Raw genomic sequence first — 18,279 nt, 5'->3', positions numbered from 1 at the left:
GCAGGAGGCTGTGCCAGGCAGCCAGGCTGGTCTGGGGGTGCAGAGCAGGAGGAAGAAAGGGAGGAGCAGTGGCAGAAGAATCTGGATGAGGGGCTAAGGCCTAGATCGGGACAGTCTGCAAGTGCTGGTCCCTAGAGACAGACACAGAGGCTGCAGAAAAAGAGAGGTGTCACCAGCAATCCCAGTCCGGGATCCCATTCCTTGTCTTATACTCGACCACACCAAGGCACCTCCAGGCCAAGCTTGCTGCTAGGCCCCTTGGATGTTTTTGAGTCAGAAAACTCAAGACCCTCGGATATGCTAACAAGTAGGGGCACTTACTGATGTGAGTCACAACTCCCTAGGCGCCAGCGGGCTGCTGCCCAAACTTCTCCCACCTCATCTCATTGGCACTATCATTCCTTAAATGGCGTTGGACTGTCAAACCTCTGTGGCTTGTTGCCTGTTTTCTCTGCTAGAAGCCCCTTGTCCTTGTCAAGTATTTGGGCAAACTACTCTCTCTTTAGGCTGTTCTCGAAACTCATTACTCACTGACAGCCTCGGGTAGTGACTGTCACTCCAGCTTTTGGGCATCCCAGCAGGCTGCCCACTCATCTGTTATCAGCCTGGCCGCAAGCATATTCTACCCACCCTTCCGCATGTCTGTCTCTCGGCCAGGCCGAGAGTCCCTGAGGGAGGGGCTCCCCCTCTCCTCTCTGCTTTCCCAGTGCCCAGGACAGCCCTGGTGCCTGAGAGGCACAAAGGTGTTTGTTGAATTGAATGGGATCAACTCCTCACTGATGGGTTGGGTAGCAGTTGCAAACCTCTCCCCACAAAGCTAGGGCATTGGTGTGCCTGTGCTCAGCCTCACCTGTTCCCCCCTCCACCAGGTAAATGGATTCACTGAGGAAGCCCTGAGCCAGAAACTCAGCCATACACATGTACGCTGTCACACTGATGGAGAATGGTGCTTATAAATGCTTTCCGTTCCTCACATAGATCCCATGCTGTGGTTGGTGAACGTAAGATCATTCTGGAAATGACTCTCCTTCATTTCTGATTTAGCAACAATGCACTGTGGCCCTCAGCACTGTAACGAACCTCTGTGTCGAGGGGTTAATGACCAATAACCAAACCCTTAAATCAGCCTGCCTGTCTGCAGAGAGGCCTGCAGCTGGTTTTTTGAAAAAGAGGAAAAAGAGCCCATTTCTAATACACATTCTGGATGTCACAGCCAGCACTCTGTAAATTGAAATTTAATAAAGCAAGGCTCCCTTCCTTCCTGCCCTCTGTGTCTGGCACCCTGCCTGTTTCTACGACTCTCACCTGCAGACCTATTGATCCGTCAGACTCAAGACAGGGGCACAGAGATGAGGAGGTGAGGCCCTGCGGCTGAATGGGCAGTCCTCTCACTCCTGGTCTTCCCTTGCCCTGCTGTGGATACCCTCATCCCTGCCTACCTTGTCCTTACCCAGCAGATAGGGATAAGTTCCCCCTTCTCATTGCGGAAACAAGCTAGTCCCTATCTGCAAAGGCATTGCTTTTAAGCTAGAATCCAGAAAGGTGTGTGCTGTGCCAACATTTCATTCCTAGGCTTCCCAAACTCTCCTTAACCCACCTAGGTTTCAATCTTGGTTGCCCATTAGAATCACCTGGAATAAAGCCCCGTGCCCAGGCCCCAGCCCCTGAGACTGTGGTTTATAGGTTTCTGAAGCTCCCCAGGTGATTCTGATGTGCAGCCCAGGTGGAGAGCGTGCCTTAGCTTGATTGCATTTAGGAGTTTGTCCTGGTGGTTCTCGTGATTTCATTTGCTCTCAGATATTTCTCCTCTTCCAAGATCTGGCCACAGCTTGGCTGCGCGCTCCTTCCTTACCTTTGCCAACCTTTCAATTTTAACACTTTGCAGTCACTTCGTTATGTGTGACTCTTAACTCCCTAGACAGTGTCACGCTCCCCTGTTATGTTCTTCAGCCCCTCAGAGAGCTGCAATCTTAATTCCTAGTTGGGCTGCAACCATCCAGTATATGGATAAATATCCAAAGAAATGACCAAAAGGACGCTGGTTCATCGGGCTATTTTTCCGAGGTAAGTGCCTGGCACATTCAGTTGTTTTCTCCAGTACAATGGGTTTTAGAGCCTCTTGTAAAGAATGTCCCAGTATAATTCCCCCTTTCCACCCCTCACCACTCTCCAGGCCCAGGGCAGTTTCAGCCAAAGACCACCACTGCTGCCCCATGCTGGAAGCTCAGCAGGGAAAGTCTAAACATCCCTGAGTGTTACGTATAAAAGTTTTATTTTGGTGACGCAAAGAAAAATTAGTACGAGGATAAAGGATCTTCTTAGCAAAGCAATTCTTTTTACTTCTTGCAGAAAGGATCCTCCTACTAGGAATTTTGCCATGAGAGTACAATGAACAAAGGAAAGCAGACATATTTATTTGTTATGCTTTTGGCGTTGTCTGATCTCCGTTGGCTGGAGCCAGACCTCACAATCTAAACTAAAATCCGATTTGCTAATAACTTGAAACTTTTCTAAACAGGTAAAAGCAATGGAGAGCAAAAAAAAGGAAGTCCAAATAAGGAAGGGGCGTAGGCTGTGAACTGGGACATGCCTCTGACCACCTCCAGCACTGATAGCTTGGTTAAAATACAAGGACATAGAATGTACTACGTGCCTGTAAGCATGTCTAACAGCTGCAGAGTATAGAGCTTCTAGCAAAAAGGCAAGAAGGCTTTTAAAGTGTTTAAAACAAACTTGTTTCTAACACTTAGGAATTTTTCTTAGAGAAAACTTTGAAGATGAACTTTTTTTTTTTTAGTAATGTTAATGTTTTCTTAATATAAAATATTTGGAAAATAGTGTTTTTTTTTTTTTTTTTTTGAGAGAAAGAATAGGGAGGAAAGGTGGGGCAGCAGGAAAGGAGATTAGATTTTTTTTTTTTTTATAATAAGAAAAAGAATAAAGAAGAGGAAGAAAGAGAAAGAGGAAGAGGGACAGAGGATGGGGGTATTGCTTTATTGCCCGGGCTAGAATGCAGTCTACATATGGGTATGCCTATAATTGTCCTTAATAATGGAGACATGAAAGAAAATGAGGGAAGAGAATAACAAGGAGCCAGCCAACATTTGGTTTAAACTTCTAAGTTGATATGATGTGGTGCTGATAAGAGTGTATATTTTGTGTATTTAAAGTGGAGAGTTCTATAAATGTTAATTACATTTACTTGTTCCAGATCTGAGTTCAAGTCCTGGATATCGTTGTTAATTTTCTGTCTCATTGATCTGTCTAATATTAATGTTGAAGTCTCCCACTATTATTGTGTGGGAGTCTAAGTCTCTTTATTAGTCTTGTATGTCTGGGTATTCCTGTATTGGGTGCGTATATATTTAGGATCTTTAGCTCTTCTTGTTGTTGCATTGATCCTTTTATCATTATATAATGTCCTTCTTTGCTTCTTTTGATCTTTGTTGCTTTAACGACTATTTTATCAGAGGCAAAAATTGTAACTTCTGCTTTTTATTTATATATTTTAGCTCTCTGTTTGGTTGGTAACTCTTTCTCCATCCCTTGTTTTGAGTTTTTGTGTATCCTTGAATATGAGATGGGTCTGGATGCAGCATACTGATAGGTTTTAGTTTTTTATTCAAATTGCCTGTCTGTCTTTGGATTGGGGAATTTAGTCAATTTAAATTTAGAATTAATAATGATATATGTGAGTTTATTACTGCCATTTAATACTAGCTGGCTATTTTGCCCATTAGTTGATGTAAATTCTTCATTATATTGATGATCTTTTTGGTATTTTTTAGAAAGGCTGATACTCTTTGTTCCTTTCTATGTGTAGTGGTACTTTCAGAAACTCTTGTAAAGCAGGCCTGGTGGTGATGAAATCTCTGAGTGCTTGCTTGTTCACAAAAAACTTTATTTTTTGCTTCACTTATGAAGCTTAGTTTGGCTGGATGTGAAATTCTTGGTTGAAAGTTCTTTTCTTTAAGGATGTTGAATATTGGCCCCCACTCTCTTTTGGCTTGTAGGGTTTCTGCTGAGAGATCTGCTTTAAGTCTAATAGGCTTCCCTTTGTGGGTAACCTGACCTTTCTCTCTGGCTGCCCTTAGTATTTTCTCCTTCATTTCAACCCTGGTGAATCTGACGATTATGTGCCTTGGAGTTGCTCTTCTTGAGGAATATCTTTGTGGTGGTCTCTGTATTACCTGGAGTTGTATATTATCCTGACTTACTAGGTTGGGAAAATTTTCCTGAATAATATCCTGAAGCATATTTTCCAGCTTGGATTCATTCTCTTCGTCACATTCAGGTACACCTATCAAGCGTAGATTAGGTCTTTTCACATAGTCCCATATTTCTTGGAGACTTTGCTCGTTCCTTTTTATCCTTTTTTCTCTAATCTTGTCTTCTTGTTTTATTTCATTGAGTTGGTCTTCGACCTCTGATATCCTTTCTTCTGCTTGATCAATTTGGCTGTTAAAACTCGTGCATACTTCACGTAGTTCTCGTATTGTGTTTTTCAGCTCCATCAATTCACTTATATTCCTCTCTAAATTGTTTATTCTTGTTAACATTTCATCAAACCTTTTTTCAAAGTGCTTAGTTTCTTTAGATTGGGTTTGAACAAGTTCTTTTAATTCACAGAAGTTTCTTATTGTCCACATTTTGAAGCCTGCGTCTGTAATTGGAACACACTCGTTCTCCATCAGGCCTTGTTTCGTTGCTGATGAGGAACTGTGATCCCCTTGAAGAGGAACTTTTCTACTTCCCACACTGTGATACCTCGTTTTTCATGGGCACCTACTTGATAGGCCAGCAGAGTTGCCAAGGAAGCCTCATTTAATGGAAGAAAAACACCTGGTCCAAATTTACATGCCCATCGTTTGCAAAAGAACTCATACTCTAGTTGTGCTTTGAAAATGTATGTATTAGTAAGTAATGTAACCACATATTGTCCCATGTTTCAGATTTGCCTGGGAGACCCTCGTTGACTCTCCCCTGCCCATCCCATGATTTTTGCATCTCAGTCTTTGTTTAGCTTGGTGAGGGTTCCAGAATTTCTGCAGAGGCTGAGTCATAACATAGGTATTGAGGTCTTGATAGAAGAGAGGATTAGATGATTTAAAAATACACTGTAGTTCTACTTTTAGTTCGTTAAGGAATCTCCAAACCATTTGATCCAGCAGCCCCACTCCTGGGTATCTACCCAGAGGAAAAGAAGTCATTCTGTGGGAAAAACACTTGCACACGCATGTTTATAGCAGCACAATTCACAACTGCAGAAATACGGAACCAGCCTAAATGCCCATCAACCAAAGAGTAAAGAAAATGTGGTATATATACCATACGCTACTACTCACCCATGAAAAGGAATGAAACTATGGCATTTGCAGCAAGCTGGATAGAGTTGCAGGCCATATTCTAAGTGAAGTAACTCAGAAATGGAAAACCAAATGTCCTATGCTCTCACTTAAAGTGCAAGCTACACTATGAGAATGCAAAGGACTAAAAATTATATAATGGACTCTGGGGACTTGGGGAAAGAGGTGGGAGGGGAGTGAGGGATAAAAAACACACACTGGGGCCGGGCACAGTGGCTTATGTCTGTAATCTCAGCACTTTGGGGGACCGAGGTGGGCAGATCACCTGAAGTCAGGAGTTTGAGACTAGCCTGGCCAACATGGTGAAACCCTGTCTCTACCAAAAATAAAAATAAAAAAATAAATAAAAAAATAAGCCTGGTTTGGTGGCTTATGCCTGTAATCCCAGCTACTTGGGAGGCTGAGGCAAGAGAATTGCTTGAACCTGGGAGGCGGAGGTTGCAGTGGGCCGAGATCAGGCCACTGCACTCCAGCCTGGGTGACCAAGCAAGACTTTGTCTCATAAGCAAAGAAAACAAAACAAAAAACTACACATTAGGTACAGTGTATGCTACTCAGGTGCTGGGTACACCAAAATCTCAGCACAGCTAAAGAATTTATGCAACTGACCACCTGTTCCCCCAAAACTATTGCAATAATAATATCAAAATAAAAATACATAAATTGGCCATATCAAAGAATGCAAGGGAGTGGGGCCTGGTGGAGGTTGTAGGCAGGAGGCTGAGATTCTCGTCTGCATGTTTGCGATGGCTCCTAGGTGCAGTAGAAGCTAACAGAGGCCTACTCATCCCCAACATCCCCCTCCTGGACAGATGCCTTCTGCTTTAGAGAAGTGCTTTGCAAACTTTCAAAATTCATCATAACCTGTTGCTCAAACAAAATGTTATATGAATTCCAATTATCCAAAAGACAGAAGATCTGCTGTGGGGGGCTGGGAGAGGGGCTCTGGAACCGCCCCCACGATGGCCCCTGAGACCCCCTTCTTGGAGTTCCTAGAGCTCAGCATGACAACCTAGTGGGAATGGCGCTGGTCGTCCCATCACTGGTTCACGGGTGAGTTCAGGCTGGCCCTCGGCACCAAGCTTCCAGACCTGGGCAGCTGAGCTGAGGTTCAGAACTCAGCAGAGGTGGTGGCCATCAGTGCTGCTGAGAAGAGGCCTTCTGAGGAAAGGGTAAGGGGCCACAGGCCCTGAACTGCCAGAACTCAGCCTTGCTCGGGACTTCTCCCCAGGCAGGGAGAGGAGAGAGCAGCTGCCTACCTGTGTGCCTTCACACGTGTTTAAAAACTCTCACAGTCTCAGTGTCCTTATCCTTAAAGTGGCAGGTAGCCACAGGTATGGGAAACACCTAACAGAGGACATGCGTACAGGGGTACAAAACTGTGAGTGCTCTCTTCTCTTCCTCCCCTTCCTGAGGCTGTTCTATCCCCAGTGGCAGAGTTCCCATCAGCCAGGTGAGGCCTGACACACGTGAGGGGTGGCTCCTATGGAGGGCTGGAGGGCAGGCTCTGAGACTAGGGCATCCTGCAGCTAGGAGCCCTTGCCCCCCAAGGTAAGGGGACAGAGGAGAACCTCTAGCCCTGGAGGACGTTACCCAGCCTCGACTCTGTGGCTCTGAAGGCAGGAGTGTGCAACCAGAGTTCTGTGGTCTCCCTGCCCATCTGTCCAGCTTAGCTCTCAGTCATGGCTTCTACCCCTGGAGTGAGGAGAGGAAAATGTCGCTAGCATAAGACCTAAGGTACGATGTGTTGATTCTTTTACCTTGCAGGTGATTTTGCCCTTCCTCCTGCAAGCATCAAAATGAAATGCTGGAAATCTGGTTTGCAGCCCTGCTGAGCTGTGTGGGGCTGAGTAGAGAGTGAGCCCAATCCATCACTGGCAGCTGAGGAGGACCTGAGTGGTCTGGGGGATGTTTTTATGCCCCGGGGTTTGTAAGACGTCCACAGGCAGGATAACAGCTTACCTCAGCCTCCCACCGGAGTTACAGGAGGGATGCTGCTGTCTCAGCACTTTGTAGCGTCTTTTATTCTAGACCCCTTCAGCTCTCTGGTACTCTTAGTCCAGGCCCCCATTGTGACTGAAAGGGATCACAGTGGAAGCCCTCTTCCACCCCCACCCTGGCCCCCCCAGCTGGAGCTGGATGTTGGAGTGATCCCAGGGAGGCGGGTGAGGGAGGTGAGTGGTCACACGTGTGGCTCTGGAGTTAAACTGCCTCGCTGTAGATCTCAACTACTGCTCACCAACCGTGTGACTTTGGAAACATTGCTTATGGTCTTTGTGCCTCCGTTTCCTCATCTATAAGGTAGGGAATAATATGAGTATCTGCCTCAGAGTCATTGCTAGGATTAAATGAGATGAAGCATATAAATCACTTCATGTCTGGCACAGTGTAAGACGTAAAAACATGTCACCTTTTACTATAAGCAATCTAAGTTAGGGTATCTCAACAGCAGCACTACTGACATTTTGGCCAGATAATCCTTTGCTATTGGGGGCTGTCCTATGCATTTAGGATGTTGAGTGGGATCCCTGAGCAGCCACTCGACACCTCCCACCCCACCCCCAACCATCATGACAACGAAAAATGTCCCCAGGCATTCCAAATAGCCCCATTGAAGGCCCCTGTTCTAAGTCACGTCTTGCCTTACACCTTCCAGAGCTCCCATTGTTCAGAAAGTTGAGCTACGCTTGTTGGGCCTGTAGGCTCTGAAAGGGGCCATCTTGTGCAAAACTTTGTCCCTTTTTTTGCGTTTGGGCCATTTGTTTATTTAATCCACTAGGCTGGGCTTCTGAGATGTCCATGTGAGGACTAGAGAGAATTCCTCTTTGCCAAACCTCGCTCTGTGACCTGCCAGCCCCAATCAAGAGGCACTTTGTTATTTTGTTTTAAAATAGCAAACAACTGTCTGCCCCTATTATGATTTTCCCGGACTCTGGAGCAATAAACAGCTCTGATGACAGCTGTACCAGATAGTAAGTGCACATAGGTCTCTCCCAGCATCTCCCTAAACTCTTCACAGCAGCTAAGTAGATAAAACTGATTTCAGCTGTTACCTGAGTGGCTGCTTGTGTCTTTGGAGTCTGCTCCGCAGAGTTGGGCTCTGATAACAGAGAAGAAAAGCATGGGAATGCTAAACCTCAGGAAACGTGGGTCCTGGCATGCTGGAGATTATGAGCTACACTGTCCTAAGGAGGTCACGGTGCAGTCAACCCAAGGACATAAACAGGTGTGTGGCATTTGGCGCGAGGCCCCACGCAGCAGGCTGAGGCCCCACACTGTTGAATATTCAGGGAAGGCTTTTTGGAGCTGGTAGTTCTCATTTCTATTTTCAAAGTAGTGAGAGGCGGGATAGGTGAGTGCAGGAAGTCCGGCCACTTCTCATACTCATGTGATCGGGCTATTATGTTCTGATACGTTGTTGGCTTCCCTAACTCGGCATGGCTTCTCCAGGACAGGGACCATGGCTTTTCTCATCTCCGTAGCCCGAGATCACAACTTAGAGATTACTTGTTAAGTGAGTAGAGGTATGGGTGTGATGCCTAACTCTATGACTGTTTAATTTTCTACATCCTACCAGTTGCCAGATTCTCCCTCAACTCCAATAAACTAGAAGCCACCGGACATCGGCTTTTCTTGCTGGTGATCAGGAAATCCAGGCCACACAATGGACTGTCTCAGGATTCCGACGAGCAGACTGCCTCTTGCTAGCGATAGCTTTGAAGAGGTCCCCTTGCCTCTTGTTCTGGTTACATTTCCACATTGAAGCTGGACGGCCTACATTTGGTCTCTGCTCAGAACTTTGATCACTGTGATTCTTCACCTCTGTTAGGGAAAGACTCGGTCATTTGAGTCATTTTGATGTCTATTTCCATGGGTTCACCAAGCCTGATAACTTGTAAGGTGATCTCAGAGCAGATTGTAGCCGTAATGAGCATCTTTTGCTCCTTCCTCCAGATCCTCTCCACCCACCTCCCTTCACCCTGAGAAGCTGACTTTATGGAATGTTTCAATGGAAATCTCTGGTTTCCAGCTGGGTTTTGCCAATGGCCTGAACCAGCATGAGATTGAAGTGGGAGGAAAGAGTGAACTTGGGGTGTTTATTCAGCATTACTGGCCATGACCCCCCAATCCTCCTCTTAGCTTTCTCTCCGTGACTTTTCTCTGACAGGTTCTGGTGACAGCTCTGTCCTTTCATTCCACTGGGCACAGGGGCACTAATGGCTTCATGTTACTTTCCCCAGGGAACCATCCTATCCCTTGTGGTTCCCTGAAACCCCACCCACACCTTTGAAAATGGTGCCTTTATTACACACTCGTTGGGTCTTTCCCTGCTACAGTGGGCTGTCTCTTTCCTGTTGAAATGGTGACTGATACACTGGTCTAAGGGAATACCTGCCTGCCCTCCATCCTCTCCCAAGAGTCTAAAGCGACTTCTGAGCATCAGGAAGGATCCACCGTGAAGGATCACCCTTACTCTCCTAACCTGCACTGCCTTCTTTCCACTTCTGTCCCTTTTTATGGCCTGGCACACAGGTTTATAGAGTACTTGGCAACCCTGCTCTTTTACTAAAGCAAGAAATACATCATTTTACCATTTTGAATTAATCAAAAATATTTGCCAATGAGAATTTTTGAACATGCCAAGATAACCAGAGAGAACACCCTGAATATTCTCATCTAAAGTGGAAAAGCGTATCTTGGTTTGTTTCTGGGACCTAATCACTGGGGCAGAGGGAGACTAAGGATGAGGGTGGCAGCATGTTCATGCCTTTAGCAATGTGAGGCAAAGAGTTTGCAGAACCCTAAGACTTTTCACTCGGAGCCCTGATTGAGAACCATGGCTCAGGGGTGAAAATGTTGAAGGCCAGGAGTCACATGGCTTTTCTCTAGACCAGGCCCCAACCACAGCCGGTGGGAGACTCCTACTTTTGTAAATGATGTGTTAATGAAATATAGCCATTTGTTTTATTTTCTGGGGTGTGTTTGCATTACGGTAGGAGAGTTAAATTTTCAGAGGCTGTATGGTCCTCTGTGCAGAAAGGAGTTCTAAGAGCGGGTGTGGCTACTGTCCTTGGAAAGGCTTGCTTACAAGGGTGGCATCCAAGACCTTGGGTCTCAGGAGGATGCCCAGCAGAACTGATAAGAGCGGCTCCCTGTGATTAACCTGATTATCCAAGCAACACCATCTCAGCTTCCCACCCACTTTCCTTTGGGAAATCTGGGACTTCGGTGCATACCGGGCAGAGCCTGCCTATGTGACAGCCCCGGGGAAAGCCCTGGGCACTGCTCTCTAACGCGCTTCTCTGGCAGACAGCATTTCCCATGTGTTGTCACAGCTCAGAGGAATTGAGCGTGTCCTGTGCAGCTCCCTGGGAGGGGACCCCGGAAGCTTGGGCCTGGTTTCCCCAGGCTTGGCCAGGAGCCTTTTTCCTTTTCCTTTTGGGTTTGTTTTGTAATCTTTTGCTGTCATAACTCATAGCAGTGAGTACAGCTGTGTGTTGAGGCCTGTGAGTCCTCACAGAAAATCATCCGGCCTAGGGGTGGTCTTGGGGACTCCCCAGCACGCCCACAAAACAAAACGCATTTGCCATCCAGCCCTTTAAGAAAAAGTTTGCCACATCCTTCTCTGCACTGTTTTAGTGTGCATGAAAAGTATGTGTTTCACATCTCTCATCCGACAAGACTCTACGCTCCCTGAAGGCATGGTCCAGGCTTTTGGCTCTGACAAAGCACAGTATCTGACATGAAATATTTATAAAAGGAAGAAGTCGGGGAGTCTGTAAATAACAGATTCAAGAAGGGTTTGTAAATTGGGTGAAAAATATAAAAGGCTATGACCAATGTCTTCCAATGAAAGAATAGAAATCATCAGAGTATATTACACATATAAGGGTGTTTTCTTTCTTGTAGTTACACAGGTGGACCAGATGCCATACTGGATCATAATGTAAAAGGGTTTCTTCTTGTCCATTGCAATAGAAAGTCATCTGAAGGCCACTGGATGTGAAGACTCTGGGGTCTTTCCTAACGGTGGCCTCTCTGCCAGCTGCCCGGAAGAATCGCCACCTACCCCTCTCGCCTCTGTGGCCATTGAACATTTATCCGCACTCTGTCCTTCCCTCTGCCCCCCAGAACGTGTACTACACGAGCAGTCAGCAGATCCACGTGGGCGTCCTGAGCCCCACCGTGGATGACGATGACAACCGGTGCCTGGTGGACGTCAACAGCCGGCCCCGGCTCATCGAGTGCAGCTACGCCAAAGCCAAGAGGATGAAGCTTCACTGGCAGTTCTCTCAGGTAACAGCCCCGGAGCCCGGCACTATGGCAGCCAGCAGCCGTGGCAGAAAACCAGGAGAGTGGCCTCAGGGGCCAGGGAGGGGATGGAGGAGATGGGGAGGAGAGAGAGACTGGCAGTAGTGAGGCTGTGACTGCAGGCCATCTCTCAGGGATTTGATGAGCGCCTGCCGTTGCCATGGGTCTCATGTGTTAGTATTGACCCCTGTGATATTGGCTCTGAGGGAGTTTGTTGTTGTTTTATTAGGATAATAATTTTATTATCATTGTACTTAGTTTTTAGATATAAGGAAACTGAGGCTCAGAGAGGGGAGTCCCCTGCCCCAAGTCTCACAGCTAGAGGCAGGGCTGGGATTTCAACTCGGGTCTTTTTGACTTTAAATCTTCCCGTTTATCCTATGCAAGCCTCTGCTCACAAGATGGAGACCCCGGTCTCCCAGGGTAGGCAGTGTGGGTCTCTGATCTGCCATCCCCTCTGCCTTCCTCCCTGTATGGGGTCACTCTGGGAGAAGAGGTTTTTTTTTGCTGCGTGGCATGTTGGGCCCATTTGGGGAAAGGCAGTCTTCACACTAGTGACCATGGGACATTCCTTTATTAAATCTCTGTGAATTCAGGGGCCCATAATTGATTTCCTGCTCTTCACTGGCCCCTAGTAACTCCCTTTACAGAATGGTGGCCAAGAATCTAGATGCCTAGCTGTGATGAGAACCTCTGTCTCTGCCCAGAGGTCTCCTAGCCACCACGCAGTCTGCTAAGGTAGGATCCGTTTTCACTCACAGATAGGGATGCCTGCCTCCCAGGTGGAGCAGGGAAAGTGTTAAGAACTGGGAATGAGAGAGCCCATGGGGTTGGGAGCCACGGGGCTGCTTGGGGGCTGTGCATGGTGGACATTCCCAGGGAGGTTCAGGAGGGAACACCTATATTCGTGGGACTGAGTGGCAGGGGCCCCTAACTCCAGCCTCCCAGCAAGCTGCTTCTCCCCTGGTAAGGATGGAGGCTGCTGGGGGTACTGCAAGGAGCTCTGGAAGTTGGCTATACCTTGATTCGAATCCTGGCATCCAGTTGCTCTCCCTGAAGCAAGGTTGCTGCTAAGGGGAGCCTCAGCTACATCATAATCTATGGGTATAGGGCACCTTTGACGGTGGTCTGGGTATGCAGAATCAGAGGACCTAGAGAGACTCTTAGGTTCAAAACCAACGGTGAAGGTCAATACTGAGTGCAAGTTCAGAACAAGGTCATGGACTTAGGAGCTAGTCAGAAAGCAGAAGCAAGAGCCTAAACCAGGGCTTTGTGAACACCAGAAAGCAGATGGTGGCAAGGAGCCCAGGAGCCAAATGGGAGCATTTCCAAGGACAGGTGGAGGACGCAGGTGGCAGCTCTGTGAGTCCCAGCTTGTCCTGCAAAGTGTGTGTGTGTGTGTTTTGTGGGGGGGGGGGGGGAGGTTTCAATGAAAAGGAACTTGTGCAAAGGACTCGTGACTCCTGCCCCTTCCTGTCTATGTAACTTTTGACATGTGCTGTGAACTGCAAAGTTCTGTCCCAATAGGAATAATAGCTAACGTTCATACAGTACTTACTGTGTGCCAGGCATATATTAACTCATTTAATCCTTACCACAACCATATGTGACAGGTAGCACCTGACCTCAGATGAGGAAACTGAGTCACAGAGAAGTTAACAAACAAGCCCAAGGTGCTCGTGTTGGTCATTATTCATGAAATAGTTCAAACTCTCTCTTTTACTTCTCATTATTGAAGTTACGTTGGAAGTGGCCATGTGGGAGAACGCCAGAGGTTAGGGCTCAGGTCTGAGAACACAGGGTGTTCTTCCTCCCACATCCCTCTCTGTGGAAACACCAGGTGCCCCAGCTGTGAGCTCTTGCTGACTCTACGCTGTGCCTGGCAGAAGCCTTCATCAGTTTCCTCTGCCAGATTTCCAGCTCAGGGGCCAGAGGATGGGGCTACATTTTCATCCTTTCCTCTTTCAAGTTGAGAGGCAGAGGGAGGCCTGGGGGTGTGCGGTGTGCGGTGTGGGAGGACAGTTAGGTATATGCCTGGTGAGGGATGGCTGCTGTTTCTCAAGTTGGGCTAGGTGCAAAGTAGGCTTGTAGATTGGAGACAACAAGGTCATGAGTGCAAACGCCAGGCTCCATGGAGATGAATGGGGCTGACTCTGCTGGGGCGAAATGGGCTTCGTGCCTGAGATTGTCTTCAGAGTCTGTAGGCTTCACAAGGGAACTTTTTGCTGCCCTCAGCCAGACCTGCTGAGCCTGGGTTCCGCTTGCCCTGCTGTCTGTGAATGGAACAGTGCTAGAAGTTGGTGGTGGTGCAAGCAGGGGTGGGCAGGGCTGGTGGCTTCTCAGAAGACAATGTACTTAACTTGGAATGCATGTTAAGAATGTGTGGGAGCCTGCTCTGTTTGGAAGGAGCGAAGGGCATTCCAGGAAGAGGAAGCACCAGTGTGAAAGTTGTGAGACATCGAAAGCAGGCCATGCTCAGGGAGCCTAGCGGTAGTCAGGTGTGGCCGGATCCTGGAGGGCACAGTGGGGAGCGGCCGAAGAGCCTGGAACGGCCACAGGGCCTGGTGGATTTGGTTCTGTGGGGGATGAGGATGTGCAACCCCGTCATGTTTAGGTTGGGATTTTGAAAGCCCCCTCTGGCAGGGATTCTGAAGCTGGATTAGGAGAGATTCTGCAAAAGAAAAGAGGCAGGATGAGGAGTTAGCAGGAAGCTGGCATGTAGTTTGAAGGTTTAGCCATTTCTTCCTCTCTCTCCTTCATGACCATTTGGTCCTCATGGCCCTGCCCCAGTACCCGAAATCTCTCAGCACAAGCTCTAAGGCCAATCCTAGGGGCTCAGTTTTGGTGGTGTGGGCTGGAAATATTGACAGGCACCACCAGGAGTCCTCTAATCAACAAGAGTACTGCTTCAAATTACTGCAGGAAGAGGATGAGCAGTGGCCTTCAGGCTATCCTGGAATAGCCCCTGGAGGCCTCAGCCCAGCCAGGCACTTGCAGCCCTGGGGACTTGGTATCATCCAGACGTGAGTGTTTCTGAGCTGAAGTAAGCATCCAGCCCTCTTCAGAGTCCTCTGCCTGTCTGTGAGCCTCAGCTTTTCTGTGTTCAGCCTTACACAGTTTGATGTTAATTGCACGGCAACCCCACCTCCAAAATGAGACATTGAGATGAAGTCACCATCTAAGATCACATGGCCTGAGAGTGGTGGATTCACTGGCTGAATCTGAAGCCCAGGCTGCTTTGACATCCAAGACTTGCATCCAGACACTTCTACTCTCTTTCCAGCCCTCACAGAGTCCTTCCCACCCATGCTCTGAGTGCTCCACTGGAGTAACTCAGCCTCATCTCCTGTGAAGGTCTAGATGCCTTGGGGCTGTGGCTGGCCCTCCCCACTCCTCCTATCTTGTCTGTCCAACCCGGCTATTGCAGAGAAGGAAACACTGTTGTAAAATGGGCATCCTTAGGGCAAAGATACCCCAAGATTCAGCTCCCTTCTTCCCTTACCCCAGGGCATGGCTTGAAAAGGTATCCCCACATAATTCCTGCTTAAATGGTCGTAGCAATCAACAAAACAGGCAGCTGTGGCACATGGCACTTCTGGGACTGGGCAGTTTTCAGCCACTTCGGGGTATGTCTCATTAAAACTCCCAGAGCACTTTGACAACCATAACTTTGATCCTTCTACAAAAGAGAACTATTTGGAAATATTATTTTTGAATTCATAGTTTACAGACACAGAGCAGACACTCTCTGACTTGCTATTTAATAATTAATATATGTGAAAGTTTTGCTTACTGTAAAATGATCAATATTTATCAAGTGACCTGGACTCTGTCCTCAAGCCCTCATTGATGAGGAGTCGCTGTTGACAAGGCCTGAAGAAGCCTGAAGCCTCTTAAATGATTGAAGTCTTGTGCTTGGGCTAATTTTCTTGCAACAGATTTTAATCTTTGCAAATTGCATTCAGATCCTACCAACTAGAATGTTCCAGTACAGAAGTTGGGCTGAAAGGAGCTTTTACTGGGTGCATTTCATATCTCCTTTCTGGTTCCACATTATGCACTGTTTATTCTCCTGAGGACCACATTTAAGCTCCACAGACACTCAGGCTGAATTAATTTTAAAATAATCTAGTGTGTTTTCCCAGGTTCTCCTACAAAAAAGACAGGCATCTGCATATCTTAGTGTTCCATCTCATACCCTGATTTTCTGCTTAACAAATAAAATGCATTTCTTCTAACCCCCGCAAGCTCTTCTGAATTTCCAATACTTCAGGCTGAACCAGGACAGCGTTAGATACTGACACTGAGAAACCACATTTGATGAAAACATCTCTTGGCAACGCTGATGTGCAGGGCTCTGATGAGCAATTTTCCAATGATGAACAGTCTTTCCTTTAGTCATTCATCAAACATTTATTGAGCATGAGGGTTGGACAGGAGGAAGGCAGATATAAATCAGACACGGCCTCTGCCCTTAAGGAGCTCATGGGCATGTAAACACACAACAGAACCGAATGATGAGAGCAGAAACCGAGGGGTGTGCTGTGTTCTGAGAGCCTGGGATGACCAACTTGGTCTTCAGAACTCAGAGATGGCTTCACATAGGAGGCTTGTTTGATCTATATCTTATAAGTTGTAGAGGCAGTTTCTAAGCATAGAAAGAACATCTTAAATAGAGGCTCACTTGGGCAAAGGCTTGAAATAGCTGATCATATTTTAGGAATAGGAATCCATTGTCTGCTGTGGGTAGAATGTGGGGTTTTGGGTGGGGCAAGTAGGAGATACGACTTGACAGTCACGTAGAGCAGATGACGGCGGTTGTTGAAAGTCACACCAAGAAGATAGACTTCACTTTAAAAGCAGAAGGAAGGAATAGGGAAGGTTCTTAAGTAGATTTCCATGGTGGCATGTGCAAAATCCCCCTTTGCATCCAAAGGTGGGGTGGATTGGAAGGAAAGAGGCTGGAAACAGGAAAGCAAGTTAGGAAGGAGACTTCCTTTGATCGGGGAAGAGATGGGAGGACTTGGTTGCCACGGGGGTGTGAGGACAGACAGCCGTCAGGGAGGACTTTGAGAGACATTTCAGCAGGTTATTACATAGTGATGGATTAAATGATGGTAGTTGGGTGGTAGAGCAGTTATTAATACAGGACCATTGCCAGCTCTGTTTGAGAACATTCGGTGGGCAGGCAGAAATGCCTCCCTCAAGCTACACACCCATCTCTAAACGGCTGAAGTCTCCCACATCAGCACGTGACAAAACTACATTAATATTAGAAGTGGTAATTGTTGCTTTCAGTGATTTTTCCACTTTGTGATTCCTCCAGGATTAAAGAACTTCTAAAACTACCTACTGGGATGATTAATTCATATGCATTCAGTATATGTCTTTCAGCCTTCTGAGAGAACCCTCCACACTGAGATGTGAGGATTCTGGGATTCACTGATGGATTTCTGTGAAAGAGGCATTTGGTCATGACCCCTGGACCAGTGGAGGGAGAGGGAGGAGGCAGATACTGGGTCACTGCAGAGAACTTTGTCGCAGGATACCTGTCAAGTAAAGCAGAGGACTGACTCTCAGTAGTAACAAGACCACCATCATTCCTTTGAATGGTTTTTAATAGCCTAATACTAGAGGGAGTTCTCTGTTCAAAGACGTTATTGAAGAGATTCTTGCCCTAGGAAGGCTGTTGCTATGATGTGTGTCCTCTAGGCTCCAGGTTTCTGAAAGTCCATCTGTATGTTTGAATGTGTGGTTAAAGGATTTAAGACCAGAAATTGCTCAGGAGGATCTGAGCTCCACCTGCAGATATCGGAAGGACTGTCTTGTGCAAGGGCCCAGCATGCTTGTCCTATGCAGCCCTGAGGGAGGACCAGCAGAAGAAAATCAGGAGCAATTAATTGAGCTGCTTTTTCTGGAGTTGTCCATGAGGCTGGTGGCTTGGGCAGGCCGAGAATTCAGGGGACCATCAGCAGGTTGTCAAAGGCTCTACAGCTTTAGATGGAGTTGGGCTGGGTAATTTTAACGGCTTATGGACCCTGAAGTTCTGTAATTCTGAGCTCCCAAAGTTAGACTGCAAACCCTGAGAAGGCTTTTTACCACCTAGAATTCCCCCTGGGCCAGCCTGAATACAAAGCATCACAAACTTGAGAATAAGACTCTTGATCACACTTAATGGCATCATTTACCCATTAGTTCACCCCATACGCCTCTCTTCCATCAACAAGTAGACTAGAGGGCAGGACTGTGTCTTACCCTTCGGTATCTCCAGCACCTAATGAAAAGCTGGAGGTAGGGTGGATTGGAAGGAAAGAGGCTGGAAACAGGGAAGCAAGTTAGGGAAGAGACTGTTCCATTGTTCAGGGAAGAGATGGGAGGACTTGGTTGTCACAGGGATGTGGGGACAGACAGCCGTCAGGGAGGACTTTGAGAGAAATTTCAGCAGGTTATTACATAGTGATGGATTAAATGATGGTAGTTGAGTGGTGATCAAATGGACTCTTTCTAAAACATTCACAAATCTTAACCAAAGGCCCCTTATGTGCCAGGACATGAGCTATGTTTGTGGCAGCTCCAAAGATGAACAAAATCCTATCCCCAG

The 18,279-nt window shown here is 47.1% G+C and overlaps 1 protein-coding gene across 1 annotated transcript in view; it reads left to right on the top strand.

Moving 5' to 3' along the window:
• GALNT18 (polypeptide N-acetylgalactosaminyltransferase 18) overlaps nucleotides 1-18,279 on the top strand; it is a 367,520-nt gene that overhangs the window by 329,743 nt on the left and 19,498 nt on the right. The window contains exon 10 of the mRNA XM_039471355.2: nucleotides 11,499-11,663. Within this exon, the coding sequence (XP_039327289.1) occupies nucleotides 11,499-11,663 (165 nt within the window). The remainder of the gene's footprint in view (nucleotides 1-11,498; nucleotides 11,664-18,279) is intronic.

This window comes from Saimiri boliviensis, chromosome 6, assembly GCF_048565385.1.
Source record: "Saimiri boliviensis isolate mSaiBol1 chromosome 6, mSaiBol1.pri, whole genome shotgun sequence".
In the NCBI taxonomy this organism is placed as follows: Eukaryota; Metazoa; Chordata; class Mammalia; order Primates; family Cebidae; genus Saimiri; species Saimiri boliviensis.
Note: the sequence above shows the minus strand (reverse complement) of the source record. Positions and strands in the feature narration are given on the sequence as shown.